This window comes from Salmo salar, chromosome ssa04, assembly GCF_905237065.1.
Source record: "Salmo salar chromosome ssa04, Ssal_v3.1, whole genome shotgun sequence".
In the NCBI taxonomy this organism is placed as follows: Eukaryota; Metazoa; Chordata; class Actinopteri; order Salmoniformes; family Salmonidae; genus Salmo; species Salmo salar.
This window is the reverse complement of record NC_059445.1, coordinates 66,883,948-66,901,603: the sequence shown is the minus strand read 5'-3', so window position 1 is coordinate 66,901,603 and position 17,656 is coordinate 66,883,948. Positions and strand designations below refer to the sequence as shown.

The 17,656-nt window shown below is 46.4% G+C and overlaps 1 protein-coding gene across 2 annotated transcripts in view; it reads right to left on the bottom strand.

Annotated features, from left to right (window-relative positions):
- Window positions 1–11: 11 nt before the first annotated feature.
- LOC106603654 (galactosylgalactosylxylosylprotein 3-beta-glucuronosyltransferase 1) overlaps window positions 12–17,656 on the bottom strand; it is a 67,416-nt gene continuing 49,771 nt past the window's right edge. For both annotated transcript variants that reach the window (XM_045717252.1, XM_014197574.2), the window contains exons 3-6: window positions 5,662–5,804; window positions 3,269–3,777; window positions 2,634–2,930; window positions 12–1,826 (exon numbers count right to left, since the gene is read on the bottom strand). In XM_045717252.1, the coding sequence (XP_045573208.1) occupies window positions 1,740–1,826; window positions 2,634–2,930; window positions 3,269–3,777; window positions 5,662–5,773 (1,005 nt within the window). In that variant the 5' untranslated portion in view covers window positions 5,774–5,804 and the 3' untranslated portion in view covers window positions 12–1,739. The remainder of the gene's footprint in view (window positions 1,827–2,633; window positions 2,931–3,268; window positions 3,778–5,661; window positions 5,805–17,656) is intronic.

Here is a 17,656-nt window from a genome sequence, read left to right as displayed (position 1 = left end):
CAAAGAGATGCTGACATACTAAGTGCATTTTTATGATCGTATTTACATATGAATATTACAGTGGCAGTTTACAATGCAGAAGTATTCCTTCTGTTTACCTTTGAATATCAAATCAAATAAGTGATAAATAAGTCCATAAGTGGCGTTTGGGGTCCAGACCGGTCCAGACTGGGCAGAAAATGACATACTGTATCAAGGGAAGACTATTACTGGCACGTATCCTCTAACTGTAGTATGTGTTGTGAAATAATAATATCGCATTGACTAGCGTTGTAACATTTTTTTATTTTTTATAAAACGATTTCATTGGCAACGTCCTCACCTATTTTCTGTTGGAGGTGAAACAGCATTTCACACCAAAATTAACATAGGCAGCAGAGCCTGATCTTAAAGTGCTGATGCAATCAGTAGTGTTATGTGATCAGTAAAACATGTGCAAATGGACAAAAAACAAACAACCAAAAGTCTGTGTGCATGTGCGTCACGCATGCGCACCCGCTCGTATATGTGTGTGCATGTCTGTGTGTGTGTGTGTATGTGTGTGTCTGTGCACATGCATTTGTATGTGTGTACACTGTGCACGCCTATCTGTGTATGTGTATGAGACGTGTTTGTGTGTGTGAGACGTGTCCTAATTAGTGATTTGAGGGAGTGGAGCTGTCTGAATAGCTCAGTGTTTTACAGTGGAACGTGGGAAGGGTTCATGTCCTCTCCAGATCAGTCTGTGTCAGTCAATGCTGACTCGAGTCAGACAAGGACCCCTTTATCCAGCTCTGCTCCACACCACAAGAACAGTCCGCTCCACAACAAAGGGAGCCCAATCACCAGCAAACAAGGGCCATTCAGGTCCCCTGATTGGTCCGGTTTGGTCCAGTACCTAGTTTTGAGGATGTTGATCGGACAGTTGGTTTGTGTCGGCTGGGTTGAGAATGCTTCTTATTGGCCACTGTAATGAACCACCGACAGTAGTCTGAACCACCGACAGTCTTTTGTCTTAAGCTGCACTCTGGCGACTGGCTAGCTCCTCGTGTACAGCTTCCATCGATGCATCAGTAAAACGCTTAGCTAGATACAGTATCATCATCTTTGAAGCTATGCTTTGATATTCTACGCCTGTATTGATACGTGGCTATGTGCTGCTTGTAGTAGACAAGGTGGCTGTCTGACTCCCTTTACAGTACTATTACTGTAAATACATATTAAACTCCAATCCTGCCTGCCTGGATCTTGTCTTTTGTCAGTCCGTTTGGAATGACAGTCAGTCATATTTATTCCCTGTAACAACTCAATGGTATAAAGTGTATGGGCTTAGGAGATAAAGAAAATACATAATTAAGAAATTATTTCATTGTTACATTCTCATTAATACCAAACATGGAGAGAATTGTTTAGGCAAATGGTTTTGAAAGGGGGTTCATAGACATTAAACCATAAAAATAGCTTTTTAGTATGGATCACCTGTCAAGTTTTTATTTTATGAAATCATAATATCCCTGTTATACAAATTCAGACAGATTCGGCAAAGCTTTACTCTATGAATAATAAAATAATATTAAATGCTTTAATATAATAATAATAATAAGCTCACAGAGGCTCAGATAGACAGGTTGGCCCTCAGACATAAGGTTGCAAAATTCCGTTTGAAAAACCTGGGAACTTTGGGAAAGGTACAGAAATGTTTAATTCTACATAATCCCAGTCACTTTAAAGCTTTCTTATTACCTGTGTTGGAAGAAGTTTCATATCTCCACGTTGGAGTCGGTAAATCCTTTCTTTCCCTCATTCACCAGAACAGGCTTCTCTGTCCTAGTGTGCCATACAAGTACCTGGTGGTGGGGGGGGGTTAAAGTTAAAAGGGTGTAAAAGGTACAGCTGAAAGCATGTTTGTACCTGTTCAAAGATTCCACAAATCTTTGAGCACCTTTTTTTATCTTGTTTTTGAAGATGTTTGTATTGTTGTAGAGAGCGGAAGTATGATTCACTTGCTAGATTCGCCCTGATATTCAAACATGGTCAACATTTGCTGAAGGTATATGGAGTGCGGAACTGTGTGCGTGCGTATGTGAGTGTGTGAACACAGGTGGGGTCTAGGGGTCTAAAACACATGGGTTTATGAAACAACATGCATTTTCTAAAGCATTTGATCGGAAGTACATTTCATGAGGCAAAATGTAAAAAAATTTGAGGATTAAAGGCCTTAGCAACTGAAAGCCTATTGAAATCCATACAGTAAGAGCAGTATTCTCCTCCATTTAGTGGAAAAGAACAACTAAAAGACAAGTTTGCTTCAGTGACTTCCTGTGCATACCACTACACATGTCATTATTTGTTATGACAACATTCTCAGCGCACCAAACTAGTTGAAATGAAGTCACCACAACAAGATAATAATGTCAGTGTAATATCAGCTGTAACCGATATAATTGTCTACTTGTCTTGTAATGGTCAACAGTCACAACACACCTCTTTAATATAATAATAGTATATGCCATTTAGCAGACACTTTTATCCAGAGAAACTTACAGTAGTGAGTGGATATATTTTCTTATGGGTGGAATCAAACCCACAACCATAGTGTTGCAAGCACCCTGCTCTATCAACTGAGCCACACAGAACAACTATCAGATCCTCACCTTAGTGCAATTAGCAGCCTTGGGCTCCAGGTCATTGAGGGTGACCAGCTCCCGCAGTAAGCTGCTCTCCTGGTATCCTCCCTTGACTCCCCGCAGCTTGAAGTAGGCCTGAGGTTTAAAGAGAATGAGGCGGAGGTTCACCGCAAACCCAGCCATGTCTATGGCAAAGGGTCGGTGGGGGTCAAACACAGTCTTCCATCCATACACCTTGCCCAGGGTGTTGACCTTAGGGGACTCGTAGCGCAGGCCGCCCACAAAGGCTACAGGCCACACCGACACCTTCCTCGTTGAACGCATCTACACAAGAAGAAGGAGAGAGGTTTGTTCCCATAGAGATTTGTATTCTATATGTAATTATATGGTTGAGCCATTGGTTGGAGAAGGATTACTATGTGATCAATAAGTATTGATTTCCAGTATATTATATTAATTTATTTTATCATGCACAAATAGGCAGGTGTCAAGTGATGCCTATGTTTTTAGGCTGTGCATTTACCTAATGGAATACTGTAAGGATTCATGTTCTTTATGTCATTACACAGTTAGTGTGCACTGAAGCCAAAAATGTAGCCTATTTTGGTAACTCAAGAGGAAACAACTCTGTACTGCACAACATCTCTCCCTGTTCCACTCACCTCCTCAAACAGCTCCAGACTGTAGGTGTTGTCATCATCTGCAAAGTAGACGATACCTGGCTGGCTGTGTCTAATGTTGGAGCTGAAGGTCTCTCGGAGCCAGCGCAGGGCCAGGTTCCTCTGCATGGTTCCCCGGGGTATCCTGGGGTCCCTCGTGTCCCCACGCAGCTTATAGTTCCTGGGTGTCTCCACGTTGAGGTGAGTGTAGTTCAGGCTTGTTTCCCGGAGAAGCCTGGTGACCAGCGGGGTTCGTCGCTGGGAGTCCTCCACCAGGATCCAGTGCAGGTTAGGCACGTGGAGGAAGGTGTTGGCCAAACGTGTCAGCTCTGCCTTCTGGACCGGCCGGCTGTAGGTTGGGGTGACAACGTGGAGGGTGGGGAGGACATCAGACCAGGGCGGCGGGCGGCTGTAGACATATTCGGTGTGTACCACCTCCACAATGTCCTTGTTGTTCTCAGAGGAGCAGGGCTTCTTGAGGGTGAAGGATGACAGACTCTCATGTCTGTCATCTAGGAGAAGGGAATGAAAGCTGGTGTTGTTGGTATAATAAACAATTATAGACTGTTTAGGAACTGTATGTTTCCAGAAAGATGGCCTTCGTAGAGAGTAAGGCAACATCTAGTTGTGCAAATAGTTGTACAGTTGGACTTAGCCATATGTTATGGAGTAAATTTTATTCAAAAGGTTTGAACAAACGTATCATTCTGAAATCTAATGCCATGCTCTTTTGCGAGACATGTAATCTCCTTGTGATAAATATAATATACTCATCACTAACTTATAAAGGAATAAAATAGTTGTCAGACTAATATGAGTCAGTTTAAGGTGTGAATCCAAATAGAGAAATACACTACATGACCAAAAGTATGTAGACACCTGCTTGTCGGACATTTCATTCCAAAATCCTGGGCATTAATATGGAGTTACCGCCCCCCTTTGCTGCTATAACAGCCTCCACTCTTTCCAATAGGCTTTCCAATAGATGTTGGAACATTTGCTGCGGGATTTGCTTCAAATTCAGCCACAAGCGCATTAGTGAGTTTGGCACTGATGGTGGGCGATTAGGCCTGCCTCGCAGTCGGCATTCCAATTCATCCCAAAGGTGGTCGATGGAGTTGAGGTCAGGGCTCTGTACAGGCCAGACAAGTTCTTCCACACTGATCTCGACAAAACATTTCTGTATTGACCTCGTTTTGTGCATGGGAGCATTGTCATGCTGAAACAGGAAAGGGTCTTCCCCAAACTGTTGCCACAAAGTTGAAAGGACCAAATTGTCTAGAATGTCATTGTATGCTGTAGCGATAATATTTTGCTTCACTGGAACTAAGGGGCCTAGCCCGAACAATCAAACACAGCCCCAGGCCATTATTCCCCCTCCACCAAACTTTACAGCTGGCACTATGCTTTGGGGCAGGTAGCGTTCTCCTGCCATACACCAAACCCAGATTCGTTCGTCGGACTGCCAGATGGTGAAGCGTGATTCATCACTCCAGAGAACGTGTTTCCACTGCTCCAGAGTCCAATGGCGGCGAGGTTTACACCACTCTAGCCAACGCTTGGAATAGCGCATGGTGATCCTAGTCTTATGTGAGGCTGCTCGGGCCATGGAAACCCATTTCTTGTGCTGACGTTGCTTCCAGAGGCAGTTTGGAACTCAGTAGCAAGTATTGTAAAATAGGACAGATTTTTATGCACTCCCATTCTGTGAGCTTGTGTGGCCTACCACTTCGCGGCTGAGCTGTTGTCGCTCCTAGATGCTTCCACTTCACAATAACAGTACTTACAGTTGACCGGGACAGCTCTAGCAGGGCAGAAATTTGACGAACTGACTTGTTGGAAAGGTGGCATCCTATGATGGTGCCATGGTGGGGCTGTTCAGTAAGGCCATTCTATTGCCAATGTTTGTCTATGGAGATTGCATGGCTGTGTGCTCGATTTTATACACCTACCAGCAACGGGTGTAGCTGAAATAGCTGAATCCACTCATTTGAAAGGGTGTCCACATGCTTTTGTATATATAATGCAATTCAATTCTGCAGACCATACATGTTGTACTGATAGAGCTCAAATTGATAGCAACCTCATGCCACAGTCTTACAAAATTACAATTTTCCTTCACACAATGGTGAGATCATTATGAACAAAAACATATCCCCATTGTCTTAAAAGTCTTGCAATAGAGAATTAAGCATATTCTGATAAAATGTTAAGTGGGGGAAAATGCCCAAAAATTCAGCTGTAAAATCAGGGACATGTGTAGACTTTGTTATTTTTAATCATGTCTCTAAAGTGTACTATACAAAGAGGAGCATCCCAAAATAAGCACAATTTTTTCCTTTACTAGAGAGACTAACCATGAAACCCCCCTAGGTAAATGCAGGAACGACTTTTACCCTTTCGAGCATCTAGCAAGGGGTTGATGGCACTCTGATGCCAAACAGTGATGAGTAGCGTCCAAGGCAACACGATCAACACGATGGCCAGAATGTCTCGTCTCTTCGGCATCTCCGAGGTCAAACCTAAGCCACGTCATTACCTGCAACACACAACAGATGGGGAGTGTTATGTGCCTAGTCTCCTTTACACTTTTACAGTTCCCTCTGGAAGTATCGTTTTGATATTGGCAACACATTAACAGTCTACTTACAGACATGTTAACATGTCGTTCTCCTCTGTTTTGACATGCAATGATTATTGTTAGCCAATTGACCTGCTAAGGCTAAGAGGTAGGGCTGTAAGCCGTGGTTAAACTGCCAGTAACTGCATGATTCATGTGCTCATACTCCATGCAAGCCTCTTAACTTGTCATCAGAATATATCAACTCAGCAAAAAATAAACGTCCTCTCACTGTCAACTGCGTTTATTTTCAGTAAACTTAAAATGTGTAAATATTTGTATGAACATAACAAGATTCAACAACTGAGACATAAACTGAAGAAGTTCCACAGACATGTGACTAACAGAAATGGAATAATGTGTCCCTGAACAAAGGGGGGGTCAAAATCAAAAGTAACAGTCAATGCAGCTGGTGGCCACACCAGATACTAAGAACTGCAGTGCATCTCCTCCTCATGGACTGCACCAGATTTGCAAGTTCTGTGAGCCCTCACCCTCCGATCCAACAGGTCCCAGACGTGCTCAATGGGATTGAGATCCGGGCTCTTAACTGGCCATGGCAGAACACTGACATTCCTGTCTTGCAGGAAATCACGCACAAAACGAGCAGTATGGCTGGTGGCATTGTCATTTTTTATAATAATTTTTGTACATTTTTATTTCACCTTTATTTACTCAGGTAGGCCAGTTGAGAAGAAGTTCTCATTTACAACTGCGACCTGGCCAAGATAAAGCAAAGCAGTGTGACAAAAAAACAACACAGAGTTACACGTGGGATAAACAAAAGTACAGTCAATAACACAATAGAAAAATCTATATGCAGTGTGTGCAAATGGCGTAATGAGGTAAGGCAGTAAATGGGCTATAGTAGTGAAGTAATTACAATTTAGCAAATTAAGACTGGCGTGATAGATGTGCAGATGATGATGTGCAAGTAGAAATACTGGTGTGCAAAAGAGCAAAAAAAAGTAAATAAAAAAACAATATGGGGATGAGGTAGGTAGTTGGATGGGCTATTTACAGATGGGCTGTGTACAGCTGCAGCGATCGATGAGCTGCTCAGATAGCTGATGCTTAAAGTTAGTGAGGGAGATATAAATCTCCAACTTCAGCGATTTTTGCCATTCGTTCCAGTCATTGGCAGCAGAGAACTGGAAGGAAAAGCGGCCAAAGTAGGTGTTGGCTTTGGGTATGACCAGTGAGATATACCTGCTGGAGCGCGTGCTATGGGTGGGTGTTGTTATGGTGACAGGTGCGCTGAGATAAGGTGGAGCATTACCTAGCAAAGACTTATAGATGACCTGGAGCCAGTGGGTCTGGCGACGAATATGTAGCGAGGGCCAGTCGATGAGAGCATACAGGTTGCAGTGGTGGGTGGTATATGGGGCTTTGGTGACAAAACAGATGGCACTGTGATAGACTGCATCCAGTTTTATGAAAAGCGTGTTGGAGGCTATTTTGTAAATGACATCGCTGAAGTCGAGGATCGGTAGGATAGTCAGTTTTATGAGGGTATGTTTGGCAGCGTGAGTGAAGGAGGCTTTGTTGCGAAATAGGAAGCCGATTCTAAATTGAATTTTGGATTAGAGATGCTTAATGTGAGTCTGGAAGGACAGTTTACAGTCTAGCCAGACACCTAGGTATTTGTAGTTGTCCACATATTCTAAGTCAGAACCGTCTAGAGTAGTGATGCTAGTCGGGCGGGCGGGTGCGGGCAGCAATTGGTTGAAAAGCATGCATTTAGTTTTAAGAGCAGTTGGAGGCCATGGAAGGAGTGTTGTATGGCACTGAAGTTTGTTTGGAGGTTTGTTAACACAGTGTCCAAAGAAGGGCCAGATGTACACAGAATGGTGTCATCTGTGTAGAAGTGGATCAAGGAATCACCAGCAGCAAGAGCAACATCATTGCTATTTACAGAGAAAAGAGTCAGCACGAGAATTTAACCCTGTGGCACCCCCGTAGAGACTGCCAGAGGTCCGGACAACAGGCCCTCCGATTTGACACACTGAACTCTCTGAGAAGTAGTTGGTGAACCAGGCGAGGCAGTCATTTGAGAAACCAAGGCTGTTAAGTCTGCCGATAAGAATACGGTGATTGACAGAGTCAAAAGCCTTGGCCAGGTCGATGAAGTCGGCTTGCCAACACTGTCTTTTATCGATGGCGGTTATGATATCGTTTAGTACCTTGAACGTGGCTGAGGTGCACCCGTGACCAGCTGGGAAACTGGAATGCACAGCAGAGAAGGTACGGTGGGATTCGAAACGGTCAGTGATCTGTTTGTTAACTTGGCTTTCGAAGACTTTTGAAAGGCAGGGCAGGATGGATATAGGTCTGTAACAGTTTGGGTCTAGAGTGCCACCCCCTTTGAAGAGGGGGATGTCCGCGGCAGCTTTCCAATCTTTAGGAATCTCGGACGATACGAAAGAGAGGTAGAACAGACTAGTAATAGGGGTTGCAACAATGGCGGCAGATAATCTTAAAAAGAGAGGGTCCAGATTGTCTAGCCCAGCTGATTTGTACGGGTCCAGGTTTTGCAGAGCTTTCAGAACATCTGCTATCAGGATTTGGGTGAAGAAGAAGCTGGGGAGGTTTAGGCAAGTAGCTACAGGGGTGCAGAGCTGTTGGCCGGGGTTGGGGAAGCCAGGAGGAAAGCATGGCCAGCCGTAGAGAAATGCTTATTGATATTCTCGATTACCGTGGATTTATCGGTAGTGACAGTGTTTCCGAGCCTCAGTGCAGTGGGGAACTGGGAGGAGGTGCTCTTATTCTCCATGGACTTTACAGTGTCCCAAAACTTTTTGGAGTTAGAGCTACAGGATGCAAATTTCTGTATGAAAAAGCTAGCCTTTGCTTTCCTAACTGACTGTGTGTGTATTGGTTCCTGACTTCCCTGAAAAGTTGCATATCGTGGGGACTACTCGATGCTAGTGCAGTACGCCACAGGATGTTTTTGTGCTGGTCGAGGGCAGTCAGGTTTGGAGTGAACCAAGGGCTATATGCTGGCGGGTCATGTCAGGATGAGCCTGTAGGAAGGGTACCACATGAGGGAGGAAGATGTCTTCCCTGTAAGGCACAGCGTTGAGATTGCCTGCAATGACAACAACCTCAGTCCGATGATGCTGTGACATACCGCCCCACACCATGATGGACCCTCCACCTCCAAATTGATCCCGCTCCAGAGTACAGGCATCGGTGTAATGCTCATTCCTTTGACGATAAATGCGAATTGACCATCACCCCTGGTGAGATAAAATCGCGACTTGTCAATGAAGAGCACTTTTTTCCAGTACTGTCTGGTCCAGCGACGGTGGGTTTGTGCCCATAGGTGACGTTGTTGCCAGTGACGTCTGGTGAGGACGTGCCTTACAACAGGCCTACAAGCCCTCAGTCCAGCCTCTCTCAACCTATTGCAGACAATCTGAGCACTGATGGAGGGATTGTGCGTTCCTGGTGTAACTCGGGCAGTTGTTGTTGCCATCCTGTACCTGTCCCGCAGGTGTGATGTTCGGATGTGCCGATCCTGTGCAGGTGTTGTTACACATGGTCTGCCACAGCGAGGGCGATCAGCTGTCCGTCCTGTCTCCCTGTAGCGCTGTCTTAGGCGTCTCACAGTACGCACATTGCAATTTATTGCCCTGGCCACATCTGCAGTCCTCATGCCTCCTTGCAGCATGCCTAAAGCACATTCACGCATGTTTTTCAGAGTCAGTAGAAAGGCCTCTTTAGTGTCCTAAGTTTTCATAACTGTGACCTCAATTGCCTACCGTCTGTAAGATGTTAGTGTCTTAATGACCGTTCCACAGGTGCATGTTCATTCATTGTTTATGGTTCATTAAACAAGCATGGGAAACAGTGTTTAAACCCTTCAAAATGAAGATCTGTTAAGTTATTTAGAAATCCTCAGCAATCTACACACAATACCCCATAATGACAAAGCAAAAACAGCTTTTAAGAAATGTTTGCAAATGTATTAAAAATTAAAAACAGATATACTTTATTTACGTAAGTATTCAGATCCTTTGCTATGACACCTGAAATTGAGCTCAGGTGCATCTTGTTTCCATTGAACATCCTTGAGATATTTCTACAACTTTAATGAAGTCCACCTGTGGTAAAATCTATTGATTGGACATGATTTGGAAAGGCACACACACTTATCTATTTAAGGTCCCACAGTTGACAGTGCATGTCAGAGCAAAAACCAAGCCATGAGGTCGAAGGAACTGTCCGTAGAGCTCCGAGACAGGATTGTGTCGAGGCACAGATCTGGGGAAGGGTACCAAAAAATGTCTACAGCATTGAAGGTCCCCAAGAACACAGTGGCCTCAATCATTCTTAAATGGAAGAAGTTTGTAACCACCAAAACTCTTTCTAAACTGAGCAATTGGGGGAGAAGGGCCTTGGTCAGGGAGGTGACCAAGAACCCGATGGTCACTCTGACAGAGCTCTAGAGTTCCTCTTTGGACATGGGAGAACCTTCCAGAAGGACAACCGTCTCTGCAGCACCACTAATCAAGCCTTTATGGTAGGGTGGTCAGATGGAAGCCACTCCTCAATAAAAGGCACATGACAGCCTGCTAGGAGTTTGCCAAAAGGCACCTAAAGATTCTAAGACTATGAGAAACAAGATTCTCTGGTCTGATGAAACCAAGACTAAACTATTTGGCCTGAATTCCAAGCGTCACGTCTGGAGGAAACCTGGCACTTTCCCTATGGTGAAGCATGGTGGTGGCAGCATCATGCTGTGGGGATGTTTTTCAGGGACTGGGAGACTAGTCCGGATCGAGGCAAAGATGAACGGAGCAAAGTACAGAGAGATCCTTGATGACAACCTACTCCAGAGTGCTCAGGACCTCAGACTGGGGTGAAGGTTCACCTTTCAACAGGACAATTACCCTAAGCACACAGCCAAGACAATGCAGGAGTGGCTTCGGGACAAATCTCTGAATGTCCTTGAATGGCCCAGCCAGAGCCCGGACTTGAACCCAATCGAACATCTCTGGAGAGACCTGAAAATAGCTGTGCAGCAACGCTTTCCATCCAACCTGACAGATCTTGAGAGGATCTGCATAGAAGAATGGGAGAAACTCCCCAAATACAGGTGTGCCAAGCTTGTAGCGCCATACCCAAGAAGACTCTATGCTGTAATCGCGTCCAAAGGTGTTCGATAAAGTACTGAGTAGAGTAAAGGGTCTGAATACTTATGTAAATGTGATATTTCAAAATGTCTAAAAAGCAGTTTTTGCTTCGTCATTATGGGATATTGTGTGTAGAAGAACACTATTTAATTAATTTGAGAATAAGGCTCTAACGTAACAATGAGGTAAAAGTAAAGGGGTCTGAATGCTTTTTGAAGGCACTGTATATATTTATTTCCCTTTGGTAATTTTAACCATTTACATTGCAGACTGAATTAAAATACAAATGATCTAAGCTCTGAATATGGATTTTTTAAAATTAAAGCCACAATCCTGAATTTCTGTTTTAGACCAATGGCAGCCCCATCATTTTGCTTCCCAGAAAACATGCCCACATTGGCACAAATGTTGTCCCCGTGTAGGCTGCCAACATTGGGCCAATGTGCCTTTGCTGGGCTAGCCTGTGCTGGGCTGATGTGGGATTGCTGTGGGCTAGTTTGTGTTGGGCTGGTGTAGGCTTGGTGTGGGCTAGTACACGTCTTTCTGAACCATGGCTTAATTATAAAGTGTTGAACCTAAAGAATCAGTGACAGTGATTCTCCACTTTTCAAAAGGGCTAGATTTATCCAGTTCATAGATGGATGGTTTGACGGGTTGATGGGTTGACGGCTGCAAGCTTTCATTTCTTTCTGCCTTATAAAAAAAGCAATCTGGAACACTACATATAAAGAATAGCTCCTACTGCTAATGATCTGAGAAAGCATAACTTGGTTGTATTCCTAGGTTTTTGAATGACATCTGATGTTTAAATCGTTATTGTGCAGGTTCAAGGCATTAGTACTTCCCTCTCTGTGCAGATGATCTAGTTTCAGTTGACTACTTATACTATTGGCAGCTGCTGGAAGGATAAATGGGGATGACAGTAAACCCTAAATCTGAAAATGAGGAATTATACAGAGCTGTAAGCATAGAAATGCCAGGTGTTTCTTAGATCATGATTCATGATGTGAAATCTGCGGGGAGATCTCATTTTAGCAAACTTTACAGTACTGTCGGCTTAAGGTATTACACTTTGACTTCAATCTAGTAGTATAATCTGGTTTGTTTCAAATTAAAGGGTTATATTATGTAAGGAAACAATAGTAATTTGTAATTTGGGTGAACGATCCCTTTAAATCCACAAGTATGTTTGACTTAAAATAATTTCTGTGGGTTTAAGGAAATTATTCTGCCTCATTCTGTCCAGCGCTACTCACGTGCAAACCAACCAACCAACCAACTGACTGTTTTGGTTGAAAGGATGACTGAAACACAAATGCTGATCTCTTGGCTCCCCAAAAGCACGATTAACACATTTCAAATTAAACACATCAATATAAAAGGAAACAGAGAGATAGTGTATTGGGCTCAGAGACTGTCTATTCGGCTAGGTAGGATACAGTGGGGCAAAAAAGTATTTAGTCAGCTACCAATTGTTCAAGTTCTCCCACTTAAAAAGATGAGAGTTGCCTGTAATTTTCATCATAGGTACACTTCAACTATGACAGACCAAATGAGAAGAAAAAAAATCCTGAAAATCACATTGTAGGATTTTTAATGAATTTATTTGCAAATTATCTTGGAAAATAAGTATTTGGTCAATAACAAAAGTTTCTCAATACTTTGTTATATACCCTTTGTTGGCAATGACACAGGTCAAACGTTTTCTGTAAGTCTTCACAAGGTTTTCACACACTGTCGCTGGTATTTTGGCCCATTCCTCCATGCAGATCTCCTCTAGAGCAGTGATGTTTTGGGGCTGTCGCTGGGCAACACAGACTTTCAACTCCCTCCAAAGATTTTCTATGGGGTTGAGATCTGGAGACTGGCTAGGCCACTCCAGGACCTTGAAATGCTTCTTACGAAACCACTCCTTCGTTGCCCGGGCGATGTGTTTGGGATCATTGTCATGCTGAAAGACCCAGCCACGTTTCATCTTCAATGCCCTTGCTGATGGTAGGCTTTGTTACTTTGGTCCCAGCTCTCTGCAGGTCATTCACTAGGTCCCCCCGTGTGCTTCTGGGATTTTTGCTCACCGTTCTTGTGATCATTTTGACCCCACGGGGTGAGATCTTGCGTGGAGCCCTAGATCGAGGGAGATTATCAGTGGTCTTGTATGTCTTCCATTTCCTAAAAATTGCTCCCACAGTTGATTTCTTCAAACCAAGCTGCTTACCTATTGCAGATTCAGTCTTCCCAGCCTGGTGCAGGTCTACAATTTTGTTTCTGATGTCCTTTGACAGCTCTTTGGTCTTGGCCATAGTGGAGTTTGGAGTGTGACTGTTTGAGGTTGTGGACAGGTGTCTTTTATACTGATAACAAGTTCAAACAGGTGCCATTAATACAGGTAACGAGTGGAGGACAGAGGAGCCTCTTAAAGAAGAAGTTACAGGTCTGTGAGAGCCAGAAATCTTGCTTGTTTGTAGGTGACCAAATACTTATTTTCCACCATAATTTGCAAATAAATTCATAAAAAATCCTACAATGTGATTTTCTGGATTTTTTTTCTTCTCATTTTGTCTGTCATAGTTGACGTGTACCTATGATGAAAATTACAGGCCTCTCTCATCTTTTTAAGTGGGAGAACTTGCACAATTGGTGGCTGACTAAATACTTGTTTTGCCCTACTGTATATGTATTCCATAAATAAAACACTCCTCTTTTAGTTACCACCTATCTCCGACCAAAACAGGAGGGATAAATAAGGCACAAAAAATAGCCACCCACACTCTTTTCATTCTCCTCACCTTCGCTGTGTGATCAAGACAGATAGGATTGTTAATCACAGCTCTTTAGATGTAATTAATCCTTGATTAAAGAGGTTAAACCTTAGTCTGGGAGATCAAAGGGACATGGTATCTAATTTTCGAGCTAGGCGTGTCGTGTTGGGGGTCTCTTTGTTAATTAGGTATAATTAATATCGTGAGGGCAATTGACATTACAGAGCATCCTGGAAATCAACAGTTTAAGACACTGTCTACATAACTTGGAAAAATAGAAACCTCTGAGACACAAACATTACTTTAAATCAAACCTTATGAAAGCTCTGAGCCCTAATGCAACATCATTATTGCCTACATTACCCATCAGGACAGTATCAGCACAATGTCATATTATAGCCAACCTGTGGAAAGAGAATTGGCCTGCAATCCTAACACCAAACCACTGTGTTCAACTGGTTAATGGTATGATAACAGTTATGTTAATGTAAACCCAGCCAACATGACCCCATTGACCCCATGTGGGTATTCAGTGGGCAAAGTTAGCCCACACCAATCCCACATCAGCCCATCATGTGCTTGCGAACAAAAACCCAACACAGGCTAGACCATACCAAGCCCACACCAGCCCAACATGACCACACCAAGCCCCCACCAGCACAACATGACCACACCAAGCCCAACATGACCACACCAAGCCCAACATGACCACACCAAGCCCCCACCAGCACAACATGACCACACCAAGCCCAACATGACCACACCAAGCCCAACATGACCACACCAAGCCCCCACCAGCACAACATGACCACACCAAGCCCAACATGACCACACCAAGCCCAACATGACCACACCAAGCCCCCACCAGCACAACATGACCACACCAAGCCCAACATGACCACACCAAGCCCAACATGACCACACCAAGCCCAACATGACCACACCAAGCCCCCACCAGCCCAACACGACCACACCAAGCACACACCAGCCCAACATGACCACACCAAGCCCCCACCAGCACAACATGACCACACCAAGCCCAACATGACCACACCAAGCCCCCACCAGCCCAACACGACCACACCAACCCAACCACACCAGGCCCACACCAGCCCAACATGACCACACCAGGCCCACACCAGCCCAACATGACCACACCAGGCCCACACCAACCCAACATGACCACACCAGCCCAACATGACCACACCAGGCCCACACCAACCCAACATGACCACACCAACCCCACACCAACCCAACATGACCACACCAAGCCCCCACCAGCACAACATGACCACACCAAGCCCAACATGACCACACCAAGCCCCCACCAGCCCAACACGACCACACCAAGCACACACCAGCCCAACATGACCACACCAACCCAACCACACCAGGCCCACACCAGCCCAACATGACCACACCAGGCCCACACCAACCCAACATGACCACACCAGCCCAACATGACCACACCAGGCCCACACCAACCCAACACGACCACACCAACCCCACACCAACCCAACACCAACCCAACATGACCACACCAACCCCACACCAACCCAACATGACCACACCAACCCAACATGACCACACCAAGCCCACACCAACCCAACATGACCACACCAGGCCCACACCAGCCCAACATGACCACACCAGGCCCACACCAGCCCAACATGACCACACCAGGCCCACACCAACCCAACATGACCACACCAAGCCCACACCAGCACAACATGACCACACCAAGCCCAACATGATCACACCAAGCCCCCACCAGCACAACATGACCACACCAAGCCCAACATGACCACACCAAGCCCAACATGACCACACCAACCCAACCACACCAGGCCCACACCAGCCCAACATGACCACACCAGGCCCACACCAGCCCAACATGACCACACCAGGCCCACACCAACCCAACATGACCACACCAGCCCAACATGACCACACCAGGCCCACACCAACCCAACATGACCACACCAACCCCACACCAACCCAACATGACCACACCAAGCCCCCACCAGCACAACATGACCACACCAAGCCCAACATGACCACACCAAGCCCCCACCAGCCCAACACGACCACACCAAGCACACACCAGCCCAACATGACCACACCAACCCAACCACACCAGGCCCACACCAGCCCAACATGACCACACCAGGCCCACACCAACCCAACATGACCACACCAGCCCAACATGACCACACCAGGCCCACACCAACCCAACATGACCACACCAACCCAACCACACCAACCCCACACCAACCCAACATGACCGCACCAACCCAACATGACCACACCAGGCCCACACCAGCCCAACATGACCACACCAGGCCCACACCAACCCAACATGACCACACCAAGCCCACACCAGCACAACATGACCACACCAAGCCCAACATGACCACACCAAGCCCACACCAGCACAACATGACCACACCAAGCCCAACATGACCACACCAAGCCCAACATGACCACACCAAGCCCCCACCAGCACAACATGACCACACCAAGCCCAACATGACCACACCAAGCCCAACATGACCACACCAAGCCCCCACCAGCCCAACATGACCACACCAAGCACACACCAGCCCAACATGACCACACCAGGCCCACACCAGCCCAACATGACCACACCAGGCCCACACCAACCCAACATGACCACACCAGGCCCACACCAACCCAACATGACCACACCAACCCAACATGACCACACCAGGCCCACACCAACCCAACATGACCACACCAGGCCCACACCAACCCAACATGACCACACCAAGCACACACCAGCCCAACATGACCACACCAGGCCCACACCAACCCAACATGACCACACCAACCCAACATGACCACACCAGGCCCACACCAACCCAACCACACCAGCACAACATGACCACACCAAGCCCACACCAACCCAACATGACCACACCAGGCCCACACCAACCCAACCACACCAGGCCCACACCAACCCAACATGACCACACCAGGCCCACACCAACCCAACATGACCACACCAAGCCCACACCAGCACAACATGACCACACCAAGCCCCCACCAACCCAACCACACCAAGCCCCCACCAGCCCAACATGACCACACCAAGCCCCCACCAGCCCAACATGACCACACCAGGCCCACACCAACCCAACCACACCAAGCCCCCACCAGCCCAACATGACCACACCAAGCCCCCACCATTCCAACATGACCACACCAGGCCCACACCAACCCAACCAAGCCCAACATGACCACACCAAGCCCCCACCAGCCCAACATGACCACACCAGGCCCACACCAACCCAACCACACCAAGCCCCCACCAGCCCAACACGACCACATCAAGCACACACCAACCCAACACGACCACACCAAGCCCACACCAACCCAACCACACCAAGCCCACACCAACCCAACCACACCAAGCCCCCACCAGCCCAACACGACCACACCAAGCCCCCACCAGCCCAACACGACCACACCAAGCCCCCACCAGCCCAACACGACCACACCAAGCCCACACCAGCCCAACATGACCACACCAAGCACACACCAGCCAAACATGACCACACCAAGCCCACACCAGCCAAACATGACCACACCAGGCACACACCAGCCCAACCCGACCACACCAAGCCCCCACCAGCCCAACACGACCACACCAAGCCCACACCAGCCCAACATGACCACACCAAGCACACACCAGCCAAACATGACCACACCAAGCCCACACCAGCCAAACATGACCACACCAGGCACACACCAGCCCAACCACACCAGGCCCACACCAACCCAACCACACCAGGCCCACACCAACCCAACCACACCAGGCCCACACCAGCCAAACACGACCACACCAACCTAA